Source organism: Anabas testudineus, chromosome 21, assembly GCF_900324465.2.
Source record: "Anabas testudineus chromosome 21, fAnaTes1.2, whole genome shotgun sequence".
Taxonomy (NCBI): domain Eukaryota; kingdom Metazoa; phylum Chordata; class Actinopteri; order Anabantiformes; family Anabantidae; genus Anabas; species Anabas testudineus.
The window spans coordinates 9,414,664-9,436,256 of NC_046629.1; the positions used below are offsets into that span (position 1 = coordinate 9,414,664).

General features: G+C 39.1%; 4 protein-coding genes across 6 annotated transcripts; 3 read left to right on the top strand and 1 right to left on the bottom strand.

The window, feature by feature from the left end:
- Window positions 1-911: 911 nt before the first annotated feature.
- Window positions 912-10,518, top strand: rev1 (REV1 DNA directed polymerase). 2 transcript variants are annotated; one of them, XM_026376969.2, is made up of 22 exons: window positions 912-1,202; window positions 1,863-1,965; window positions 2,236-2,368; window positions 2,668-2,836; window positions 2,949-3,458; window positions 3,580-4,376; window positions 4,601-4,699; window positions 4,809-4,925; window positions 5,060-5,186; window positions 5,268-5,396; window positions 5,495-5,649; window positions 5,723-5,842; window positions 5,952-6,172; window positions 6,274-6,446; window positions 6,546-6,775; window positions 6,866-7,050; window positions 7,140-7,400; window positions 7,727-7,826; window positions 7,914-8,110; window positions 8,194-8,341; window positions 8,457-8,559; window positions 8,642-10,518. In XM_026376969.2, the coding sequence occupies exons 2-22, from the start codon at window positions 1,900-1,902 to the stop codon at window positions 8,751-8,753; spliced, it is 4,152 nt and encodes a 1,383-aa protein (XP_026232754.1). In that variant the 5' UTR covers window positions 912-1,202; window positions 1,863-1,899; the 3' UTR covers window positions 8,754-10,518. The 2 variants fall into 2 exon arrangements, with proteins under 2 accessions (XP_026232754.1, XP_026232753.1); XM_026376968.2 differs by having other exon boundaries at window positions 1,890-1,965.
- A 392-nt stretch (window positions 10,519-10,910) lies between these two features.
- On the top strand, window positions 10,911-14,431 carry txndc9 (thioredoxin domain containing 9). Its single transcript, XM_026375646.1, has 5 exons — window positions 10,911-11,012; window positions 12,192-12,398; window positions 12,763-12,881; window positions 13,415-13,669; window positions 13,766-14,431. The coding sequence occupies exons 2-5, from the start codon at window positions 12,225-12,227 to the stop codon at window positions 13,884-13,886; spliced, it is 669 nt and encodes a 222-aa protein (XP_026231431.1). The 5' UTR covers window positions 10,911-11,012; window positions 12,192-12,224; the 3' UTR covers window positions 13,887-14,431.
- Window positions 14,432-14,788: 357 nt separating this feature from the next.
- mrpl30 (mitochondrial ribosomal protein L30) lies at window positions 14,789-16,981 on the bottom strand. Of its 2 annotated transcripts, none has more exons than XM_026375769.1 (6): window positions 16,877-16,981; window positions 16,682-16,753; window positions 16,235-16,321; window positions 15,979-16,125; window positions 15,441-15,514; window positions 14,789-15,285 (listed from the first exon to the last, which is right to left on the bottom strand). In XM_026375769.1, exons 2-6 carry the CDS (start codon window positions 16,721-16,723, stop codon window positions 15,153-15,155), a joined length of 483 nt encoding a protein of 160 aa, XP_026231554.1. In that variant the 5' UTR covers window positions 16,724-16,753; window positions 16,877-16,981; the 3' UTR covers window positions 14,789-15,152. The 2 variants fall into 2 exon arrangements, with proteins under 2 accessions (XP_026231554.1, XP_026231552.1); XM_026375767.1 differs by having other exon boundaries at window positions 16,898-16,979.
- Window positions 16,982-17,221: 240 nt separating this feature from the next.
- On the top strand, window positions 17,222-19,096 carry mitd1 (MIT, microtubule interacting and transport, domain containing 1). The gene is made up of 7 exons (XM_026376620.2): window positions 17,222-17,476; window positions 17,567-17,668; window positions 17,805-17,941; window positions 18,064-18,150; window positions 18,260-18,372; window positions 18,538-18,598; window positions 18,712-19,096. Exons 1-7 carry the CDS (start codon window positions 17,332-17,334, stop codon window positions 18,805-18,807), a joined length of 741 nt encoding a protein of 246 aa, XP_026232405.1. The 5' UTR covers window positions 17,222-17,331; the 3' UTR covers window positions 18,808-19,096.
- Window positions 19,097-21,593: the final 2,497 nt, after the last annotated feature.

A 21,593-nucleotide genomic window follows, 5' to 3' on the forward strand; every position in this document is an offset into this window, starting at 1 on the left:
TAAAAACAACCGGTGGTGAGCTGGGTCAAGCTAGAGACGACAAGCTACATAAAAACCGGATGTTGAGCATCTTTTTTTTTTTCAAAATAAAGCGTGCAAAATTCTAGGACTCTTGATCATCTTGAGATGATTTTAGCCTAATCATATTGCCTATTATTGAACTGAGTATTAACAGCCTATTAATATAATGTATCTAAATTAACTGTATATACTACAAATGTTAAAATATTGTCTAGATAAATCGTCATAAATATATAAATTCTTTAGACATTTAAATGAGATTAAGGGTGAAGAAAGCAAGAAAATGTCAGATAAATATCTATAGCCTTTCATAGATTTTCTTTAGTTGATTATCTCTGACTTATTGACCCAACAAAAGTAATATTATGTTTTATTATTTGTCACCATTTTCTGCACTCTTAAAGCACTTTAGAAAGTACTATCTGCCTGCAGTCTTCTACTGTACATGTTAAATATTTGGCACAGAAAAACTGGAGTAGCTTCATTAAACACAACTTTACAACAAGTCACTATGATATAAAACGAATCAGTTCAGGTCTTAAAACTTTCACATAATACCTCTGTGTGATGTGGATCACAGGGTGGAGAAATCAAGTGCCGTCATGGATGATAATGTACTTAAGTGATACATATATATAATACATTTGTAGTTAATCGACTAACATTGACAAAATTATAAAGCAGAGGCGTCAGGGGCCCCTTAGCCACATGATAATCCCGCCTTTCTTACAGAATGACTCCAGTATTATGTAACGACCACTTCATAACATTTCTCTCCATAACCCAACAATTTCCACAGAAACAGCCCTACAAATGTGTCACTAAGTCATCGGCGCTTTTATTTTGAAAATATCATCCGGAACTAGTGTTTGACACTCGGCGAGCGAAGACGGAGCAAAGCGTTGAGGCGGTAGAAATGGAGAGCGAAAGGACTGGGAGGGTGAGCGAAAATGTTGAACAGACATGGCGTGGCAGCACGACAAAATAAGGGGATTTCACTTCGACCAAAGGACTTCTGTGGAGGAGGTCAAGGCTGAGCTGTCGAGCTAGCTGTGTGGAGGATTTCCATTGCGCTTTTCTCTGCTCTTACCCCGTTTATTTAGCGCACACGGACCGTGTGTGCTGGTCAGTGTCTGCAGAGAGAAGTCTGCAGCTAACGAGCCAGTCTGACAGGATAAAAGGTAAAAAAGCAAGTGACTTCTGTTAGCGAGCAGTCGGTGGAGACCGCTGTTTGTTTACAACCGCAAATAACAGTGTGCTGAAGTTAGTCGGTGTTTTAGCTTCACTATCCATTGTTTGGTGACATGGTCGGTGAGTGCAGACAACACTCCTGTACTCATATTTATGTTTGCTTGAACTGACGAAATGTTACAGGCGTGTTGTGCTGCTGCGACATGCATGGTTAACTAGCTAATGTGAGGCATCGCTAAGAGTAGCTAGGCTAATGCTAGCATGAAAGATGTCCACAAAGTGCCACATGGGGCTCTGGTGGTACCGAGCTACCTGTCATTGTCAGAGAAGCTGCCCGGGCATGTCCTTGGATAAAAACAATATCCCCAAGGCGTATGGGTAGTTTCATAACATTTATGTTGAGGTAACACCTGTCTCAGCCATAAAGAACACCTGTGATCTGTGTCCTTTGAATCGCACATGAGGACAAAACACTTAGGAGATGTTCATGTGTCACATACTTTGTCAGTGAGTTTATAATTTCCAGTCATTATCACACCTTTATGTGCTTAATGTTGCCATCCTGCAGTTCAGGATGCACCTTAAACACATTTTTCCATTTTAAAATGTTCACCTAACATGCACTTTAACTAAGCACTAACTGTGTGCAGTCTGTTGTCTGTGTCTTGTGTTTTCAGGTAGCTCAGTATGAGTCGAAATGGGTGGTCAATGAAGAAAGCCAATGCTAATGATGACAATGGTTGGGCTGAGAGGGTGAGTAATGCTCAGAAACCCAAATCCGACTGTGTGGTAGAAATGATCCAGTGTGGAGCAATTGTCCCACCCAAAGTAAAAATGCAGTATATAACTGTAACACGAAATAGATAAATAGGCAGCTGAAGGAACAGTTTGAGTTAACACTGATCCTGACACTGACACGGAAGTGTTATATAAATATCACTAAAATCACGAAATATCTGAATACGTGAATATATGAATATTCTGTGTATGACATACAATATCATACCCTTTATATATCTGCAGGGTGGCTACATGGCTGCCAAAATCTCCAAGTTGGATGAGCAGTTTAAACTTGATGCCCCCAGAGAAAAACAGAAAGAAGGCACGTGCTCCAGCATCTTCAGTGGAGTAGCCATTTATGTTAATGGATACACAGGTAACATTATAATACATTCATGTTTGTCAGCTCTAGTTTGTGTGTCTTCCTCCCTTCACAGGCTCTTATGTTAGTACTTTGCAGCACAATGTTCTCTTCGAATATCCCGGTAGACTGAATAAAAACAAGCAGTCTGCATTGCTCTCTCTGTAGCTGCATTTCTCTTTCCTCATCCAAATTCTGGTTGTATCTATGCTATAATGCTCTGAATAGTTTTAACGCCTTTAATGGTAACAAAAATGTTCATTGCTGTGGAGCAGCTATATTGACTATGTTTTTGCTGCATGTCTTGTGACCAGATCCAAGTGCTGATGAGCTACGCAGACTGATGATGCTGCATGGTGGCCAGTTCCACATGTACTACTCTCGCTCAAAGACCACCCACATCATTGCCAATAACTTGCCCAATAGTAAAATTCAGGAGCTCAAAGGAGAAAAGATCATCAGGCCAGAGTGGATCACAGACAGGTCTGTTCAGTGAAAGTCAATTTTGTCTTTGAGGGTACATTTTCCATTATTAATACAATTGTTAAAGTACAACATTAGCTAAAAATCTTTTTGTCAACTTTGTCTAAAACAGTGTCAAGGCTGGGCGGCTTCTGCCTTACATACAGTACCAGCTGTATGTCAAACAGAAAGGCCCTCTCTTCCCTGGCGTGATTCTACGCCAGACCTCAGAAATCGCAGGACCGAGCCATGGGATGCTGCAGTCGAATGTCCATCAAAATCAACATCTGCCACAGCACCATGTTCAGAGAGCAGTTCACAGCCATGAGCAGTCCCCATCCAGATACCAGAATAACCCTAACCCTAGCAACAGCCAACCTCAGTCCGTCCCGCACAGCTGTGCACGTCGCTTCACTAATGATCCAAGTCACTTAGCATCCAGCCACCTCAATATAGCTCCAAGACACATAAGCCCTTTACAGAGCCAAGCTGCGTGTGACCCAAACACCACGAAGCCCCCACAGTCTACTATTCAAACACCTCTTCCTAATCTCAAGCACCAGAAAGCAGGCCAACAACAACCTCAGACCAACTCTTCTTGCAACACACAACACAGTGGCTGCAAGGAAGTGGAATTAAAATTGTGAGTAAATGAAGTTAATAAGAGAGTAAAGATGTTTGTGGTTTATGTTTGTTTTGAATTTGCAACAATTTGAAAGTCTTGTTACATTAATGCACTAAGCAGAGATCTCTTTTCTTTCTAGAAATGGATTATTGCGGACCTCATTGGACATTAGCCATTCAAAAATCAATGAAATGCAAGAGTGTGGCAAAGAAAACCCTTTCCCACAGGTGGCAACGGATCCACCTCTGACCAACGGACACGCCCACCTTGTTAATGGTGCCTTAAAGCCAGGGGACCTGTCTCCTGTGACAGATGAGCCCTTCATTGACAAGAAATTGCCTGAACGCACAGTTAAGAGTCTAGGCAATAAACCTCTGAGTCTCTCAGCACACTTTCAAACTAAACCTGACCCATATGAGTTTCCCCATAGTCCTCCAAAGCAATGCCACCAAGCAGCCAGTGAGCAAAGACCTAAACCTCCTCCACCCACCTATGAAGAGGCTTTAAAAGGAGTGGACGTCACAAAACAGCAGCCGCCATCCCTTCAGGTTGATCCACATACAGAAAAGACTCCTTCTTTTTCCGCTACATCACGCTCTTTTTCACATTCTCCAATTCGACTAAATGGAAGTCACCACAATGCCTTTTCATCTGAACTTGCCTCACTCAACACAAACAGCATAGCTGACAAACCTGATCCTCCCATTGACAAATCATCATCATCCAAGTCTTCAACAAATCTGCTGGTGCAAACAGGTGATTTGATCTCCGAGTTCTACTCTCACTCACGTTTACACCAAATCTCCACATGGAGGATTGGATTTTCTGAATATGTCAACGAACTGCACAGCAAACGAAAAGCAGCGGGGGGTGCTTCCTTTCCTGGAAAGGAACGATTGAGGAAATATGTAGCACCACGCTCTACAGAGTGTCAAGGTAGGAATAAAAGAGTCCTTATGTTGCTCCTTTTTTTTTGTAAAGGCAGTTTTTTGTCATCAGCCTTTGTTAAGGAACAGTGTATTAACAGTGTCATAGAGGCTCAGTGGTCTGTAGACATTTATTACCCATCAGTCACCTTTCTCCTAAATGTGTAGTAGCTGTTCTATAAGATGTGATTTGGAAAACCCCACTGATGTTCTGATTATCTCTTCACATGTCAGGTTTATCTGCACCTGCAAGTGTTAAATCTTGTATTCTACATGTGGACATGGACTGTTTCTTTGTATCTGTGGGGATCCGACATCGGCCGGACCTCAAAGGTCAGGCACATTTGAACTGACTGAAATATCTTCAAATAACAAAATACCTGCCACACATAACAGTGTCATGTAGTCTTTGCTTCCTGTTGAGTTATTGGTTTTCTTTCAGGGAAGCCTGTAGCTGTGACCAGTAATCGTGGCCAAGGTAAAGTGCCGCTGAGACCTGGGGCCAACCCTCAGCTAGAGCAGCAGTACTACCAGAGGAAACAAACTCACCCTCAACATGGTGAGACTGTCAAACCCAGAAAGTTTGTTGTAATGTCCTTGATTGTTACAGACTTGGCTCAGTGTACTTTCTTTTTCCTTGATACATTTTACTTTATTGTATTGGACTAAATGTACCTTTGTTCGGCCTCACAGAGAGAAATGACGATGATCTACACAGAACTCCTTCACAAGAGAGCCCCGAGTCCCATGTCAAAGCAGTGGACCAGGATGCTGTTGCCCTCTCAATGGCAGAGATTGCATCCTGCAGTTATGAAGCTAGGTAAGCTCTAAACAAACATGTATATTTTATTGTTCTGCACAACTCAAATAGCATTATTTTGTAAGCTGTTTTCTCTCGCAGGCAAGCAGGCGTGCGGAACGGGATGTTTTTTGGCAAAGCAAAACAGTTGTGTCCTACACTGCAATCGGTCCCATATGATTTTGAGGCTTATAAAGAGGTGGCTCTCACTATGTATGAGATTCTGGCTGGGTAAGAACAAATCACAGGTCTATTTTTCACTCACTTTCACGTCACTAACCTGCAGCATAACCTAAAGCATTCCTTCTCACTCATTTGTTTTTTTGCAGTTATACCCATGACATTGAGGCTCTGAGCTGTGATGAAGTGTTGATAGATGGTTCTGCTGTAGTAGCTGAGTTGGGCATCAGCCCAGAAGATCTTGCCAAAACAATCAGAGCAGAAATCAAGGAGAAAACAGGATGCTGTGCTTCAGTGGGCATGGGTGAGTTTGTGTTTTATACTGTAATATAGAACCACACAGAGTTTTGTATTTCACTAATTGCTCATCTGCTCAGGGTCCAACATCCTGTTGGCTCGGCTGGGGACTCGAAAGGCCAAGCCAGATGGGCAGTACTTCTTGAAGTCTAAAGAAGTTGATGATTTTATAAGGGACTTACCAGTGACCAGCTTGCCAGGTACATATACAGCACCCCCTGCTGGTCATATCTGATACTCTACAGTCTTTGAGCTTTTGTGTTTGTTTAGTCAAAACATTTGACTAAATCATGACTTTCTGTTTTCTAGGTGTTGGGCCTGTTATGGGCAGGAAATTGGCAGCTATGGGTGTGTGTTCATGTGGGGACCTCCGACAGGTCACTCTTTCTCAGCTGCAGAAGAAATTTGGACCCCGGACTGGACAAACCCTTTTCCGTTTCTGCAGAGGGCTAGATGACCGACCTGTCCGATATGAGAAGGAAAGAAAGTCTGTCTCAGCTGAGATAAACTACAACATTCGTTTTACAAGGGTTAGACCTCTCTCCTTTTTTAAAATCTTTCTTACATTTCTTTCTTTCTTTCTTTCTTTCTTTCTCTCCCTAACACTCTTGTCCCCCATCTGTGTGATCAGATTGATGAAGCAGAGTGTTTCCTGACTAACTTGTCCATGGAAGTGCAGAGACGCTTACAGGAAGCAGGGCTGCGTGGTCGCAGAGTTACACTTAAGGTCATGGTTCGCAAGGTTGGAGCACCACTGGAACCGGCTAAATATGGTGGTCATGGCATATGTGACAATCTAGCCAGGTAAGACAGAAACACATCCCTGTATGTTGTCCTCTTTCCATTGCTTGTCTGTGTCATTGTCTTTTTGTAGACTCATTTTTATCTGTCTCTTGCTGTCAGGACTGTGATGCTCACTCAGTCCACTGACAGTGGTCAGCTGATTGCCGCTGCAGTCATCAAGCTGTTCCATGCCATGAAGTTGCAGGTTCAGGACCTGAGAGGAGTCGGCATCCAGGTTCAGCTTCTTGAAGGACATCACTCCGTCCCCCAGGACTCCACAGGTCACCGGTCACGCTCCATCAAAGAGATGTTACTAGGCCAAGGACTGAGTGCCCAATCCCACAACAGAGGTTTGTATAAGGTTTTTGTGTTTCAAATTACATATTTGATGTTGTCTATAAAGTCACTTGAGGTTAAGATCAATGTTAAACGTGCTGCAGACAACAATACAAATCAGGCAAAGACTTCCTCGACCACGGCCCCATCATCTAGCACCTCTCCACATCCTGCGTCTTCTCCTGAGCCAGTCCCAGGAACGAGCAAAGATGCACCAGCATGCAGAACAACTCCAAAACATTGTCGAACTCGTCTTAACCTCAGTATTGAGGTTCCCTCCCCTTCACAGGTGAATACTTGAAAGATCTTTCTGCTTGATTAAAGAAGGACTGAGCAAGGAACCTTCAATGAACAAACTGTTTAATTATGATTTTTAAGGTGGATCGTTCAGTGTTGGAGGCCCTGCCTGCAGAGCTGAGAGAACAAGTGGAGCAGTCATGGAGTCATCGAGATGGGAGACCAAATAACTGTCATTCACCGAGTCCACAGCCCTCTGCTCTTCTTCCACAGCCTTCTTCTGTGAAGTCTTGCCCTACCTCCCCTTTTCGTCCTCCTACACCTGTAGGAACGTTGGTTCTGCAGATTCCAAACCAGCCAGACAGTCCAGGAATTGTACTAGAACTCCCTAACTTCTCACAGGTAAGGATGCAATGGGTCGAGATAAGATTTATAATATCATGCAATGATGTGTATATTGTTTTACAAACTGTAGTCACAGTTACATTCTTGCCATTTGTTGTAATCTTGCCAAATAATAGTAATAATATTATATATATATTTGTTTTAGTGACAATACAATAAATAAATGTTAATTGGAATTGGAACTGGAACTGAAAATTTACCAAAACCAGCTTTTTAAATTCCAATGTGAGAACCAAAACAAATGTTTGTCTTTCTCCAAATGTACAATATATCAATTATCAAACCATATGGCTTCACTAAGTCTCTTGGGTCTCTGACTGCAGGTTGATCCAGATGTATTTGCTGCCCTTCCCAAAGAGCTCCAGGAAGAACTAAAGTCTGCGTATATCCGTGTAACAACCGTCCAACCTCAGACAAAGATGTGTAAGTCCCCAGAAATGCATTTGGCTTTCTCTACTATTATCATGTTCTGTTCAGCTAATATTTGCCCTCTTTGTTTTTTTCCTGCAGTGGAGCAGAAGAATCCACTGCTGCAACTAAAACAGACAGGAGGTGGCAATGGTCGCATCAAGCGGCGCTACAAGAGAAAAAATACAGTGAGTCCTGTTAAAAAAGGACTGTCCCCTGTGAAGAGGCGTCTCACAATAAACAGCCCAGCCAAAACCTTACCACTTCCTAAATCAAAGGAAGCAGTAGACACTGTAAAGGTGAGCATTTTAACAATACTTAAAGATCACATTCTTTTCTCTATTGTGGCAGTATGTGACTCATATCTGTTTTCTTTTTCCAGACTGAAAATGGACCTTCCACATCATTCTCAAAACACGTCCCAGAGTCTGTGTCTAAGTTCACTCCTCGCCCTGCTCCAGCTTTGGCAGGAGCCAGTGACCTGACAGACATTAAAACCCTCCTACGGGAATGGGTCACCACCATAACAGGTATGCAGAGAAGCAGAGCTCTGTAATAAGTCCAGCAGTTGCAGTTGACTACGGATATGTTTTTTGTCAAATAGCAGAAATGCATTTTTTAAAATCACCTCTTACTTTCTCTTAGAACCCATGGAGGAGGACATCCTGCATGTGGTGAGGTACTGCACTGAGCTGATTGAGGATAAGGATCTGGAGAAGCTGGATCTAATTATAAAGTATATGAAAAGGCAAGTACTGCACAGCTTAACCTCCTACACCTCTTCTTCTTCATTTTTACTTATGTTATATGCTGTATTTTTTTCTTTGCAGAATCATGCAGCAGTCAGTGGAGTCCGTTTGGAGTATGGCTTTTGACTTCATCGTAGACAACGTCCAAGTGGTTGTGCAACAGACTTATGGTAGCACGCTTAAGATAACCTAAAAAGAAGGGGTTACTGTTTTCACTGTGTCTCATCACTAACATTACCACTTTATGTTTTGTTATGCTTTGCTTTACTTTTACAAGGCCATCTGCAATACACATGATAACAGCGAAGTTATACTTTTTTTTTTTTTCTCAACAATTATTCTCAGTGGCCTCATCGACACACTGAATATAAGAACATGTTACAAGAGCCATGGCAGCACTAGCTGAGAGTATGCACAGGACTTTATTCTGTATTTGCTCTTTAAAGAACAAGTAACACAAACTGAATAGCAAGAAATAAACTTAAAATCTTCTAATCAGAACCCAGAATGCTGATAATTGTAGCAGCTTTTTTAAAATGAATGTTTTTTTCAATTGGAGCTCTTTTTGAACTTTTGAACTTTTATAATACGATTTTTGCAGGCAGAACTTAATTTCTTTTGCATTTAGTCTAAACCAGGCCTTAAACCAGACATAAAACATTTCTTTTTCTAATGAGTGTTTTCTTTCTGTTAAAGCAGTTTACTTCCCCTATTTGTCCAAAGATTGAACACTGCAAAACAGGCACATTTAATGTTTATTATTTTATTCATTTATGCACTTCATCATAATCAGTTTACATCTAAAGGAAGCAGTAGGTATATTCATCGTCTTAATCAAATAATCATTAAGTAATATTTGCAGTTGTCTTGAAGCATTGCTCAGATATCAAACCTACACTACAACTTACACATGCACATCATTTCAGAAATGGTAGGAATGAAAATATATTTCATTAGTGCTCCATGCCACTTGTACTGATACTGACCTGTGAAATATCTACTACTGCTGTGTCATAAAAAGCAGACAAAACAGAGCCTGGTGTCTACAGTAGTATCTTTTTTTTTTTTTCTTGTCTCTTCCAAAAAAAGTGCCAAATCCTGTTATTATAGTATGTAAATAATGTTTTTAAACTTCCTTGTTAAAAGTTTTAAAACAAAAGATGTATGTATAGGATTTACCTCTTGTATTGTTTACATGTAGTAAAATCTTAGTAATTGTCTTTAAATTGTAAATCTTCTCTCTTTGTTTGTAAGTGTCCCAACATGGAAATCAGAAGCTGGCCAAAGCACTTCATATGAGGTTAACTGTTGATTCTCAGTAGCACTCTGATTTAGGAGGATGTTGACAGGGGTTATGGCAATCAATAAGTAGCCTATGCATTTCTTTTTTTGACTAATAAGTGAGATGTCCCTTCTAGAAAATGTAACATTTCATACAACCTTTGTATATGGACTAAATCTTGGTATTCAAGTGTTTTCACTGGTTTTGTAAATCTGAATATAGTAATAAGACTAGATTTGCATTGGAACTGGTGAACTGATTTTTAACTGTAACCCGTGTTGTGTACTTCACACATTTGCTGCATTTGTATACATTGTGGCTACATCATTGCATTTCTGTGAAGTTGGTGATTTGAACTCAGCAGATGCGGCTGGCTGGTTGGCTTGTGAACTCACCATGCAAGACATGCGTGTGGATGAAACGTTTTTTAAAAACAGTATCTCTATATGCAAACCAAATCATTTTGAACATATTGAAATGAATGTAATTCATGAAGTCTCCACCAACTCTCAAAATGCTGCTTCTCTTCACCTGTCATATCTTTTCTGAATGGAAGAGCCAGGAGCTACAATTGGTCAGTTTTGTCTTCTCTAAACTGGCTTGTGCCTGAAGACCTGAAGCTGTGAACTTGTTTGTAAGTTTTATAAATCTTGGTAATAAACCCTGTATTAATTTATTTGTCTCTGTATTTTTCTTCCACTGGCATGTTACAAAATAGAAATAGAGAGGGATGTCTATGAAAGATTGGGGTTGCCCATCTTAATTTACAGTTTGTTGATCTGATATTATTTTTTATGCCAGTATTGTGAAAATGTGAATCATGATGGTAAAGTGAAGAAGTAATACTATGACTTTGGGTGTATGTTTGAGGTTGTCATGCACCAAAATTAGTTCCCATTTCCCTGATGGTATTGCTATGTGTTACCCAGAGAAAGCCTATGCAGACACTGGAAGAACATGCACTAACCCCCACTCCACAGTGAAGCCTAAAAGCAGGAGAAACTGAGTATTTATTATTATTATTACTACTCATTTCATAGCTTTTATTTTGTGAATTACCCGGATGTACTTTATCTGAAGTCAACTGCGCAGGTGACGTCACATCCGAAGCGACGGGTTTGCATTTCGCGCACGAACTGAAGCGTTGACGAACATCTGAAAATTCACCAGGTAACAGTGTCTGTATGAACTTTCACATTTCTGTTTCTAGTACATAAAAGTTTGTCATTTTATTACACATAGATCGTCTATGTGTCGCTGCCCGTTGGAGTGTTTATATCTCTATAGCCCTCAAGGCTAACGTTAGCCACCTAGCTTAGCAGGGTAACATAAACTAGCGATAGCTGGTATTTTTAAAGATTTTCCTTTTTGCCAGCCAAAGTTGGCTGTGTTACGTTTCTCGGTTAACGTGTAGCACGGAAGTTAAAAAAATAAATAATAATCGCCATAACCAGATTAACGCAGCTTGGCAAATGCTGCCTATAAGACAGGAACGAGGTGTGTCCAGTCGTTACTATGGCTTTGTCTGTTTGGCTGCAAGTCCAGGACTCAGCCTTTCAGCCTTTAGCGACTTAGTTATGTTTGGTTCTACAAACTCGGTTATTCACACAGCTGGTCACAAATATGCATATTCTTGCATATGCAAGAAGTTACACGAGTGACTAGTTTATTATGCACACCCAGCTAAATCTACAATGCATCAACCCTGAAATAAAATCGACCTTTTCTGCCAGTTTCTGATTAGATGTCTTAGAGGTGTGTTCGAAGTGTAGAATTATTATTGTAACCCCCTATAATACAATACTGCTCATCAATACCTCAAACTATCATCATTCGAGCAGTTTAAACAAAGAATGAACATTGTGGGCTTCCTTAATTTTATCAAACTAGATACTCAGCATACAGTTTACTATCAGTGCATAAATACATCAAACAAAAAGTCACCACTTGGATTTAACTAAGCCAATAGGTAGGTATAATCGTTAGGATAATTACTGCATGTATAATTAGTTTCAGCTGGCAAGACCTTATTTAACCCTAACTCATGCAGTGAGTAGCTTCTCATTTCTTAAACTACTACTACTAAATTATTGGATATGCATCAAGCAAAGAAAACATCTAAGGAGACTGATGAAACTACCAAAATTGACTTAGGAGCTGTCCAAGCATTATTAAAAACTGGAAGGATAGTGGGGAATCATCATCTAAAAGGAAGAAGAAAGAAAGAAAAGTGTCCAGTTAATTTTTTTGGTTGATTGGTTAATTGATTTATTAATCATAGAATGAATTACAGCATAATATACATGTGGTAATAGTGGTGTTGTGTCTTCTCTTTTCTTTATCCCTCAGGTTCAGGGATAGTTTCATACTGAGAAGGCAAACATGGCCAACCAGTCAATAGATATCATAACAAAGGTTCTGGAGCAGTCAGCTAAGCTGGTGGAGGAGCAGGTGGATGCACAGTTGGCCAAACTCAAAGAAATGGATGAAGATGACTTAGATAGACTGAAGGAGAGGCGATTGGAGGCACTCAAAAAAGCCCAGAAACAGAAGCAGGTACATGGGTATTGCACGAATAAATAAACCAAGTAAACAAATATACTAAGTTGTTTCATTCATGGAATATTATATTATTCATAGCATGTAGGTCAATCCAAGTCTTTGTCTTGTATTATATTACCCTCTTCAGCTTTGTTAACCTCTTAGCTAGCAACTCTTGCATCCTGTTGAAATGATTACTAGTGGTAGGATGAGATCTTTGTGATTACATGACTTGGACTAAATCAGGAATCGTAATGGATTTGTCCCGAAGTAAAACTATTTACCGTTGTTCACATCCTAAATCTATCAATAAATGAGACGGTAAAGTGCTCTTTGAGATCTCTTGTTCTGTTATTTATCTTAATTCTTTCTTTTGAAGGAGTGGTTGTCCAAAGGCCATGGAGAGTACAGAGAAGTCCCAAGTGAGAAGGACTTTTTCAGTGAGGTCAAGGATAGCAAGAATGTTGTCTGCCACTTCTACAAAAATTCCACCTTCAGGTAACTCCACAGCAAGAGTCACTATATATATATATATATATATATATATATATATATATATATATATATATATATATATATATATATATATATATATAGTATTATATCTCTTAAGAACTTAAGTGACAGAATGAGCCATTAAACTAGTGCAAAAATTAGTTGATCAATGGATAAATCTATTGATAGAGCCTGATATTATACTAATAACTGATTATTGTTTCAGTCTTTTATTATGTTTAAATAACAAACCATCGACAGTTTCAGAATCCCAAATGTAAAATGTTTTTTTTTTCTTATTTCAAAGTATTTTGAAGACATCACTTTTTCCTCTGGCATCGCAACAGTTTTTGGGAGATTTTGCAGGAAAATAGTTTCGCTCATAGTAAAATCAGTTTGCATGTCTCTTTGAGGGAGGGGTCTTTTGTTCATTTACTCCTTTACAAGTTAACTTCTGTGTTTTTGCATGTTTGAAATAAGTGTATGTTGTCATCAGGATGCTGAACTTGTCACTATCCTCTATCCTCAACATATAGATGTAAGATCCTTGACAAACACTTGGCCATCTTGGCAAAGAAGCATGTTGAGACCAAATTCATCAAACTGAATGCAGAAAAGGCCCCGTTTCTGACAGAGAGGCTCCGCATCAAGGTCATTCCTACACTGGCTTTGCTGATAGATGGAAAAACAAAGGACTATGTGGTTGGATTCACTGACTTGGGAAACACAGATGAGTTTCCCACAGAAATGCTTGAATGGAGACTTGGTTGTGCAGATGTTATTAACTACAGGTAAGACAGGCACTAACTTTTAAAGCAGTTAGTATTTGAAGAAACATCACTGTCAGTCTACCGTCATTTTGACACCACCTTTTTTTCTTGTTTCAGCGGTAACCTGATGGAGCCCCCCACCATGACACAGAGATCAGGCACAAAGTTCACAAAGGTGGAGAAGAAAACCATCAGAGGACGAGGTTACGACTCAGATTCAGATTCTGAGGATGACTGAAAAGCGCTGACAGTCACCTGGTTTTCTCTCTCAGGGCTACCTCATTAATATAACCTAGCAGACAGCCCACTTTAATTTATCTTCTCAACTCCTTTCAGCGAGTTACCTATTGATTACCAATTTCCCTACTATTATTTAGTAGACTTCTGCCACTTTTGTTTCAGACTTATTTAATTAATTGTCTGCCATGTTTTATATTTGAATACCTAATGTAATACATGCACTTCAAGAAAGACTACACATCAGATTAAAGAGTGTACATTTCACTGAGCCTCTACACCAGTCTTGAGGTAACCAGGTGTTAGCTTTTTAATATTGCTTCTGATTTGGGTCCCTTCATTAGACACATCTTGAATTACTGATGTGCTCATTTAGGCAGTTCTGGCTATTTCATGTTTTTCCTTTAAACTGTGTGAGTCTGATGTTAGAACAGAATCAATGACATGAGTGCCAATCTTTTGCATTCAGAATGAATTTTTACACATTTCCATGTAGCAAGAGTTTGACTTAACCAGTGTAACAAATAAAAAACGTTGTGCTCATGATTCTGTACACGTCATCAGTTATTTTGCTCTTTAAAACCTTTTTTCAATTTTCCTCTGACTCTTTTCAGTATTAAACTACATCTTTGCTTTTAGCAGATTCCATCTAGTTGACGTGATTGTTTCGTTTTTCAATTCAAGTGGTGTCATCTGCAGTAGCAGGTCAACAAAGACAACAGCCTCTGTTGCATAAGCAATCACATTATCTAAACTTACATGTTTACACTACATATTCAGATCAAAATGTTAAAAAGTGCCTGTAATTTGCCTTTTCCCATATTTTCTAAAAATTGCCGCTTCCTGACTCAACAGTACAATGAAAGAGAAATGTTCTTCACAAAGAAGAATCTGGCATGCGTTTCAAAAAGTCTTAATTTTATTAATTGGCTTTAATTGGTAAAAAAAAAAATAAGGGCACAGATTTACTGAGTATGAAATTTACTGATAATCAAACATAGAACATAGTTTTTACTCAACAAATATATTCAGACAACCTGGGAAATCTGCATCATGAGACAAGAAGTTCACAATTCCTAAAGTACTTATTAGGAGTTTGACGGCAGCATTCCTCATTAATCTCAAGTCCAACAATCTGAAACACATTTCATGCAACTACCCCCAAGTCTGACTGTGCCAAAGGATTTTCTTGGTGTAATGGAATCACATGGCGCAGCCTTCCTTCTCTGATATTTATGTACAATTGAATTATACATTTTAGAGTGAACTAAGATTCTATAGCCTTGGGGTCTACAGGTTGGAGGAGGCGATGGACAATCAGTTCTCCTTTACTATTAATGTATGTGTCTGCCATGTCGTGTTCAGCGGGAAGTCCATAGGGAGTCTTCAGTGGCTGGATCCTGAATGATTAAAAGCAGGAAATGACAGTTTCTTCAGTGTCCAAACAACTTGACACATAAAACTTCATGCTTAACTCAAGTGATAAATCTAGATCAGTTGTGTCAGATTTTGTTGTACTACATGCTTTGATCATTTACAGAAAGAGTCATCTTACCTCACAAGGTGTTTGACGAATTTCAACTGACTATTGACAGCAGGTGTATTTTTATGAATTACAGGGGCATGGGCCTAAATGCAAGACAAAAAAAATTAGAGGACACTCTGAGCAATACAAATTCAAAATAATTTTACCTCTAGAAAATACTGTTATAAATAATGTCTGTGCTTCTGTAGAGGACAGAAGTTGATTCGTGTGATACAATAATACACAACTTTAGGGGTCACCCTTCTAACCTAATGAAAGTGGTTTCTTCAGTCTACAAGGTCAGGCTGAGTTGCACTGTGTATAAAGCTTATCAGGCTGATAAATGCATCTCTGCCTGAAGCACAGACTAAAAAGGATGAATATTCATGTTCAAAAGTTAAAGTGAGGCTATGGTTTCACTGTTGTCACAAAGCGCACTGAACATACAGTTAATGCTAAAATATTTCTGTTTTCCACAAAGTATTTTCAGGTAACTTAGATGAATTACAGAAAAAATAAACCATTTTTTGTGAGCTTTGAAAAGAACAGCAATCAAACAAACCCTTACCTTCTGAAGCCCCAGGTGTTTCACCATCTCTTTTTCCCAGTATGGTCTTCGCATCACACTTTTGACTCTCGTCACTATATGAAGTTTATGAGGTTGGTCTGGATCACCACCATATTTTTCATGCTCTTTTGATCTCTCCACAAAAAGCTGGAAGAAAAAAAAAAAACACTGTGAATACACGAAGACATGCAGAATAGAATATTACTACCATTTTGTTGCAGGACATTCATCAAATCCGGGGATTTTGCCTGCTTACCTCTTTTGGGATTCTTGCTTTGGTGAATTTACTGCGTGCTGACACAAACCACGGGCATGGTGACCAAACTGAAGCTTCTCTCAGGATCTGTGACATACAAAACCAAATATTACAGCATGGGTTAAGAGGCAGCTTTGTTCTGTGTAGTACAGTTTAAACTGTGGACAAGCTAAATGTGCCCACAGTCTGCGCCGTTATGCTAATACAGTGGTGAATATCACTTCAATATCACTCTTACTTTTTTGTTTTTTTACACAGTTTCACTATGTAATATGTCACAATTACATGCTGGTTCCACAATAAAAATGGAAACAGATGTATTGCTTCTGTCAACTCTTAGCTTACTGTCAACTCTTAGCTTACTGTCACTGCATAATTCTTTTACAGATTCCTAAATGGGCAAGCTTTATTTGTCTATGTCTGAAATATTAAATGTGATGTTCTCACCTTGGTTGGTAAAGAGGTCAAACTGCGACAGATACCTGACATGTTTTATTTTCAATGAACGGCCAAAAACCCCTGAAGCGACAGACATGCACGCCAAGGTTAGAGCCCTGCTAACCTCGAAAATAACCGTATAACTAAAAGTTACGTGAAAAAACACTATTTTAATTATTATATTATCACATTCACCAAACGTACATGTATAATATGAATGTAAACCTTTAAAATAGCGGCCAAACTGGCTATTTACGCTCTCTCATGTTCTCTCCTTCATGAAATGCCTACCGGAAGTGCCAATGTGTTACATTGAAATTGCACCGATATGACAAATGTCACTTTACCAATGTTCCTCGAAATTTTACTTAAGATGTAAAAATAGAGTATTTATATTTTATTTAGATTTTATGTATATATTTATTTATGATGTAGGTAAATATAGCCATTTATCCTCTGTGTCTTTGTGGGAGTAACTCCCATCTAACTCTCATGCACCATTTCGCAGCGATTTGTTTCTGCGGGAGTTATTTTTGCGGCGCACGCTAATTGCTATCTTGTTGGGAAGGTAGTCCCACTTCATGAAGTGTCTTCCGTAATACTCGTGAAGCATGAGAACTCTGTTTTTTAAGAATAAATTATAACTGTAGAGACTGACAATGACACAAAATCATGTGTCTGGGATGGAGACGTCCGCCATCACTGTCCTGAAGCGGGCAGTGGAGCTGGATCATAGCAGCCGCTTCCAGGAGTCTCTGGTCTGCTACCAGGAGGGTATCCAGCTGCTTATGGACGTGTTGAAAGGTCTGTGTCTTCCTGTTACATGCACACAACTGTAGCAAAATGAAGAAAACAGACAATCACTTTACTTGGTTTCTCTTCTGCTGTCAGCAGCTGTGACAGACGAGTCAAAGAGAGGACACTACAGGGAGAAGATAGAGGGTTACATGAACAGAGCAGAGCAAATCAAAGCTCATGTGAACCAGATGAAAGAAGGTAATTCTCACAAACACTCAGGACTGAATTACCAACGGTACAAAGTGGGCGACTAAACCCCAAAATGGGCCAGGTTAACAGAAACTAGCCCATGTTTCATGTTACAGTGTCATTTTCCATATCTGTGTCATTTCAGATGGAAAGTACCACGAGCAGATTAGAATATCAGAGGATGCTACTGGTTACAGTTATGAGTCTCTGTTCAAGCCATACATCACCAGTGCTCTCACAGAGGTCTGGGTGGAAGACCCGTACATACGACACACCCACCAGGTAAAAGCTTCCATTTCATCACTGTTTTATTTTGAGGGTTTTATTCCTCTCTTGGCACTGGTGAGACACTGGTTTGTGACTAAAAATGTTAACTCTGAACAATCATCGCCTCTCTGCTATAGTTGTACAACTTTCTGCGTTTCTGTGAGATGCTGCTGAAAGCGTCCTGTGAGCTCAAAAGGATCCATCTGCTGACTTCACAGGATGAAGTAGGTTATTTAAAAGTGATGGTCACTATGTAGTTAATGCATAGTAGACTCTGTATTCTCTCCTACTTACCTAATGCTGTTGTTTCACTACCTTTATCTTGTGCTGTAGGCAGATAGCAGCCAACAGAATAGCGCTCTGGCAGAGCTGAAGGAGAGCCTCAGTGCTCATGGTGTAACTCTGGATCTGCAGTACTCCTCCACTATCCATGACAGGGAAATCAGGTACAGCTGCAGTTTGTTTTTAATAAAATTTACAGCAATTTAAATGACATTTACTGTGAGGGAATAAACTCTACAACTACAAACCTAATGTAATATGCTATGTTTAATTAAATATTATTGTGGCTTTATTTCGTGGCAGTAATCTAGATTTAATTTTGTTTTTAGGTTTGACAGTGGTTGGATAATAAAGATTGGAAGAGGGCTGGATTACTTTAAGAGACCAAAGGTAGGTTTTCATACTTCACCCACATTTTTGTCAACGTCAGAAAAACTGTGCAGAATGTTTGTGAATCAACTTGTTCAGTTCTGGTTGTGAAACATGTTCATTATGTCTGACAGGGCAGATTCTCTATTGGATATTGTGACTACGACCTCAGGCAGTGCCAGGAGACGACTGTAGATATTTTTCACAACAAACACACAAAAACTCTGTGAGATTCTTGAAGTGTGAATTGCTTTTGTTCTAACTCATGGGATTTTGTTGGCTCACCTGCCCTCAAAACACACAGACACATCTGTTGTGCCTTAACGTATTTATGATATGCTTTTGGTCATAATGTTGTTCTTGTTCTTTTCAGTTTGCCTTTTTAACATTATTATAAATATGTCTAATTATGGTGAAGGTGTTTTTTAAGGTGTCACATCGCCATCTGGTGGAAATATACGTTTTATAATGTAAAATTATAATAAAAGTGCTTTTATATGTAATAAAAAGTTTGTGTTTTATGTTTTGTTTCACAATCTGAGCCTGCCTGCCTGCCTGCCTGCTATACACTTACTGTGCCAATTTAACATATATTATTCCAAATAAAGTAGAGCTTACAAGAATTTACAGGATGGGAAAACTCTGAACATTATTAAAACAATAAAGTCAGATTTTTATATTCTGATATGTATAGCTGACATATTTTATTTACTTTGAGATGCAGCCTGTAGTTGTATATTTCTATTTATTAGCACATGGATCTTGAGTTTAAATTCAGTTCATTTGTTTTGTTTTTTGTGAGACTGCTCATCCCAACTCACAAAACAAGTTAATTTTTGATTCTGGCATGATCCAGACCACATAACACGTCTTCTTCAGTAGACTGAGATGTTATTGAATACACAGATAGCACTAACAGACTTCATATTCATGTTGGCTTAAAAGATTAACTACTATATTACCAGTGTCACAAATGATGTGATTTAGTCAGATGTAGTCATTCCAGTAGCATCATATCATTAAACATCAGTCTCCTCTGCCCAGCCCTCCGTCTCTCTACTTCACCATCCTCTGCCCATAAATTAAAAGGACGCTGCAAGACTTACTAGTCAAGCAGAAATAATTGAACTTTGTTAGTTAGAAAAACAAACTTCAGAGGGGAATGTCTCTGCATTGCTGACAGGCTGTTTATAGAGTCTCAGTCAAAAGCCTTTGACAGCTACCGTTCAAATGAAGATACCGTATGTATAAAAGTGTATTTCCACCAAAACCAAGTTTCATACAGTAATTTTAATCATCATCATTTTTATTATTTCACATTGCTTAAAGCATACATGTTCATAGCCGTCACAAAATCTTAGCCCAACTCCATAGAGCTTTATTAGTTAGATCTAGTAGAAGAAGAATATTTTTGTTCTGCCTGTTATTTCGGTTCCTGCTACTGCTGGATCAGTGCACACTACTTCAAAGGGTTAAACAGCCTTGGCAATCTAATGGTTTGAAAAATGTTGTTTACATATTAACTTATAACATGACTGTTGGATTTCTGGCCCACGCTCTGGTGTCTAGTTAATAGGTAAAAGAAGTTTTAATGTTTATAATGTAATGAGATCCTGTAGCTCTGTATACTGTATTTGATTGTATGTGAAAGTCAGCTGGCAGCGGCTCATCAGGGGTTGAAATGTTGGTCAGTATGTCAACTGTGATCTGGCATGAGTCCAAAATGAATCCAATTAAAATTTAATAACAGTATTTTCTCAGTAACATTAGTAGGAGAACGTGCCACGTATTAAAGGTTCATGGTAAATTGTTTGTGTGAATGAATGGTTAACTCATGTGAGTTCAAATAGTGCCGTGATCAGATTATCTATCGGCCTTAATCTCAGTATGCACAGTCCTCATCTGGGCTCTGAGAGGAATAAATTATAATCCATCAGGAAACCATGTGAAACAGAGACAATCATAATATTAGCAAATGTGAGGTACAAAGACTGCACAGCAGGGAGCTCTGTCTATGTATACACAGCTTTTGTACAGTGCAATGCTTCATATATTGTTTTATAAGTCACCATATCAGCTTTAATCACATTATAAGATAACACACTCCACTCCTTGCATATTGTCGTGTTAGTATAAATTACCGATTATTACTCCAGGAATGGAAGGAATGAAATAAAACCACATCCCAGACTCTTATGTCACTGTCGTCTGTTAGCATGCTGCATGTAATCCAGATGTCACCAGCTGAGTTTATATTCTGCCGGAAGAGATAAAGATTTGTGTGATGAGGAGCCTCATCGCAGGAGCTCTTTTGGCCACACATGCAGACATCAAAATGTGGATGCAAAGGTTTGCTTTCCGATTCCTGCTGCCCTCCCTCTCACTGATTGTAGCCCAGTGGCCTAGATAGTGTTCCCCTCTGTGAATACTAAACTGTGTGAACATGCAGAGAGTCAGATTCACTGCTGCAACACAGGGATAATTTCATCAATACTGAAAGGTGTGTGAGAGACGTTTTTCAAGAGTTATTGGAAGAGTATTATTTGTTATTGGTTTGAGATTTTTATTATTTATATTATTTTACTTTTACAATGAGGATACAGACAACACACATGCAAACTTAATTCAAACAAGGAATATATAATATTATATAATAATACTGTATATACTAAAAGCCACAGCCACTATCATGACACAGATCAGTCATGTGTCTATTTCTACCATATGCTAAGTAGAGATGGTATGACGTTTAATTCTTTATTAAAAAAACAAAAACACACACACACTTTTCGGTATCAGTTGTGGAATACTATAAGAGATTATGACTGTCTAATACATTTGGATTTTAACTAAACCTCACCAGGCCAAGGAGATGGCTAATTCCTGACTGTCTGTTTTAATTTTTAACTTTTCTAACAGACACATTTACATTTACGCAACTTGTACATGCTTAGACTTCCCCCTGTGATCACTGGGGGTGTAAGCAACCTGGTGTAATGTGTAAACAGCTCTGTGA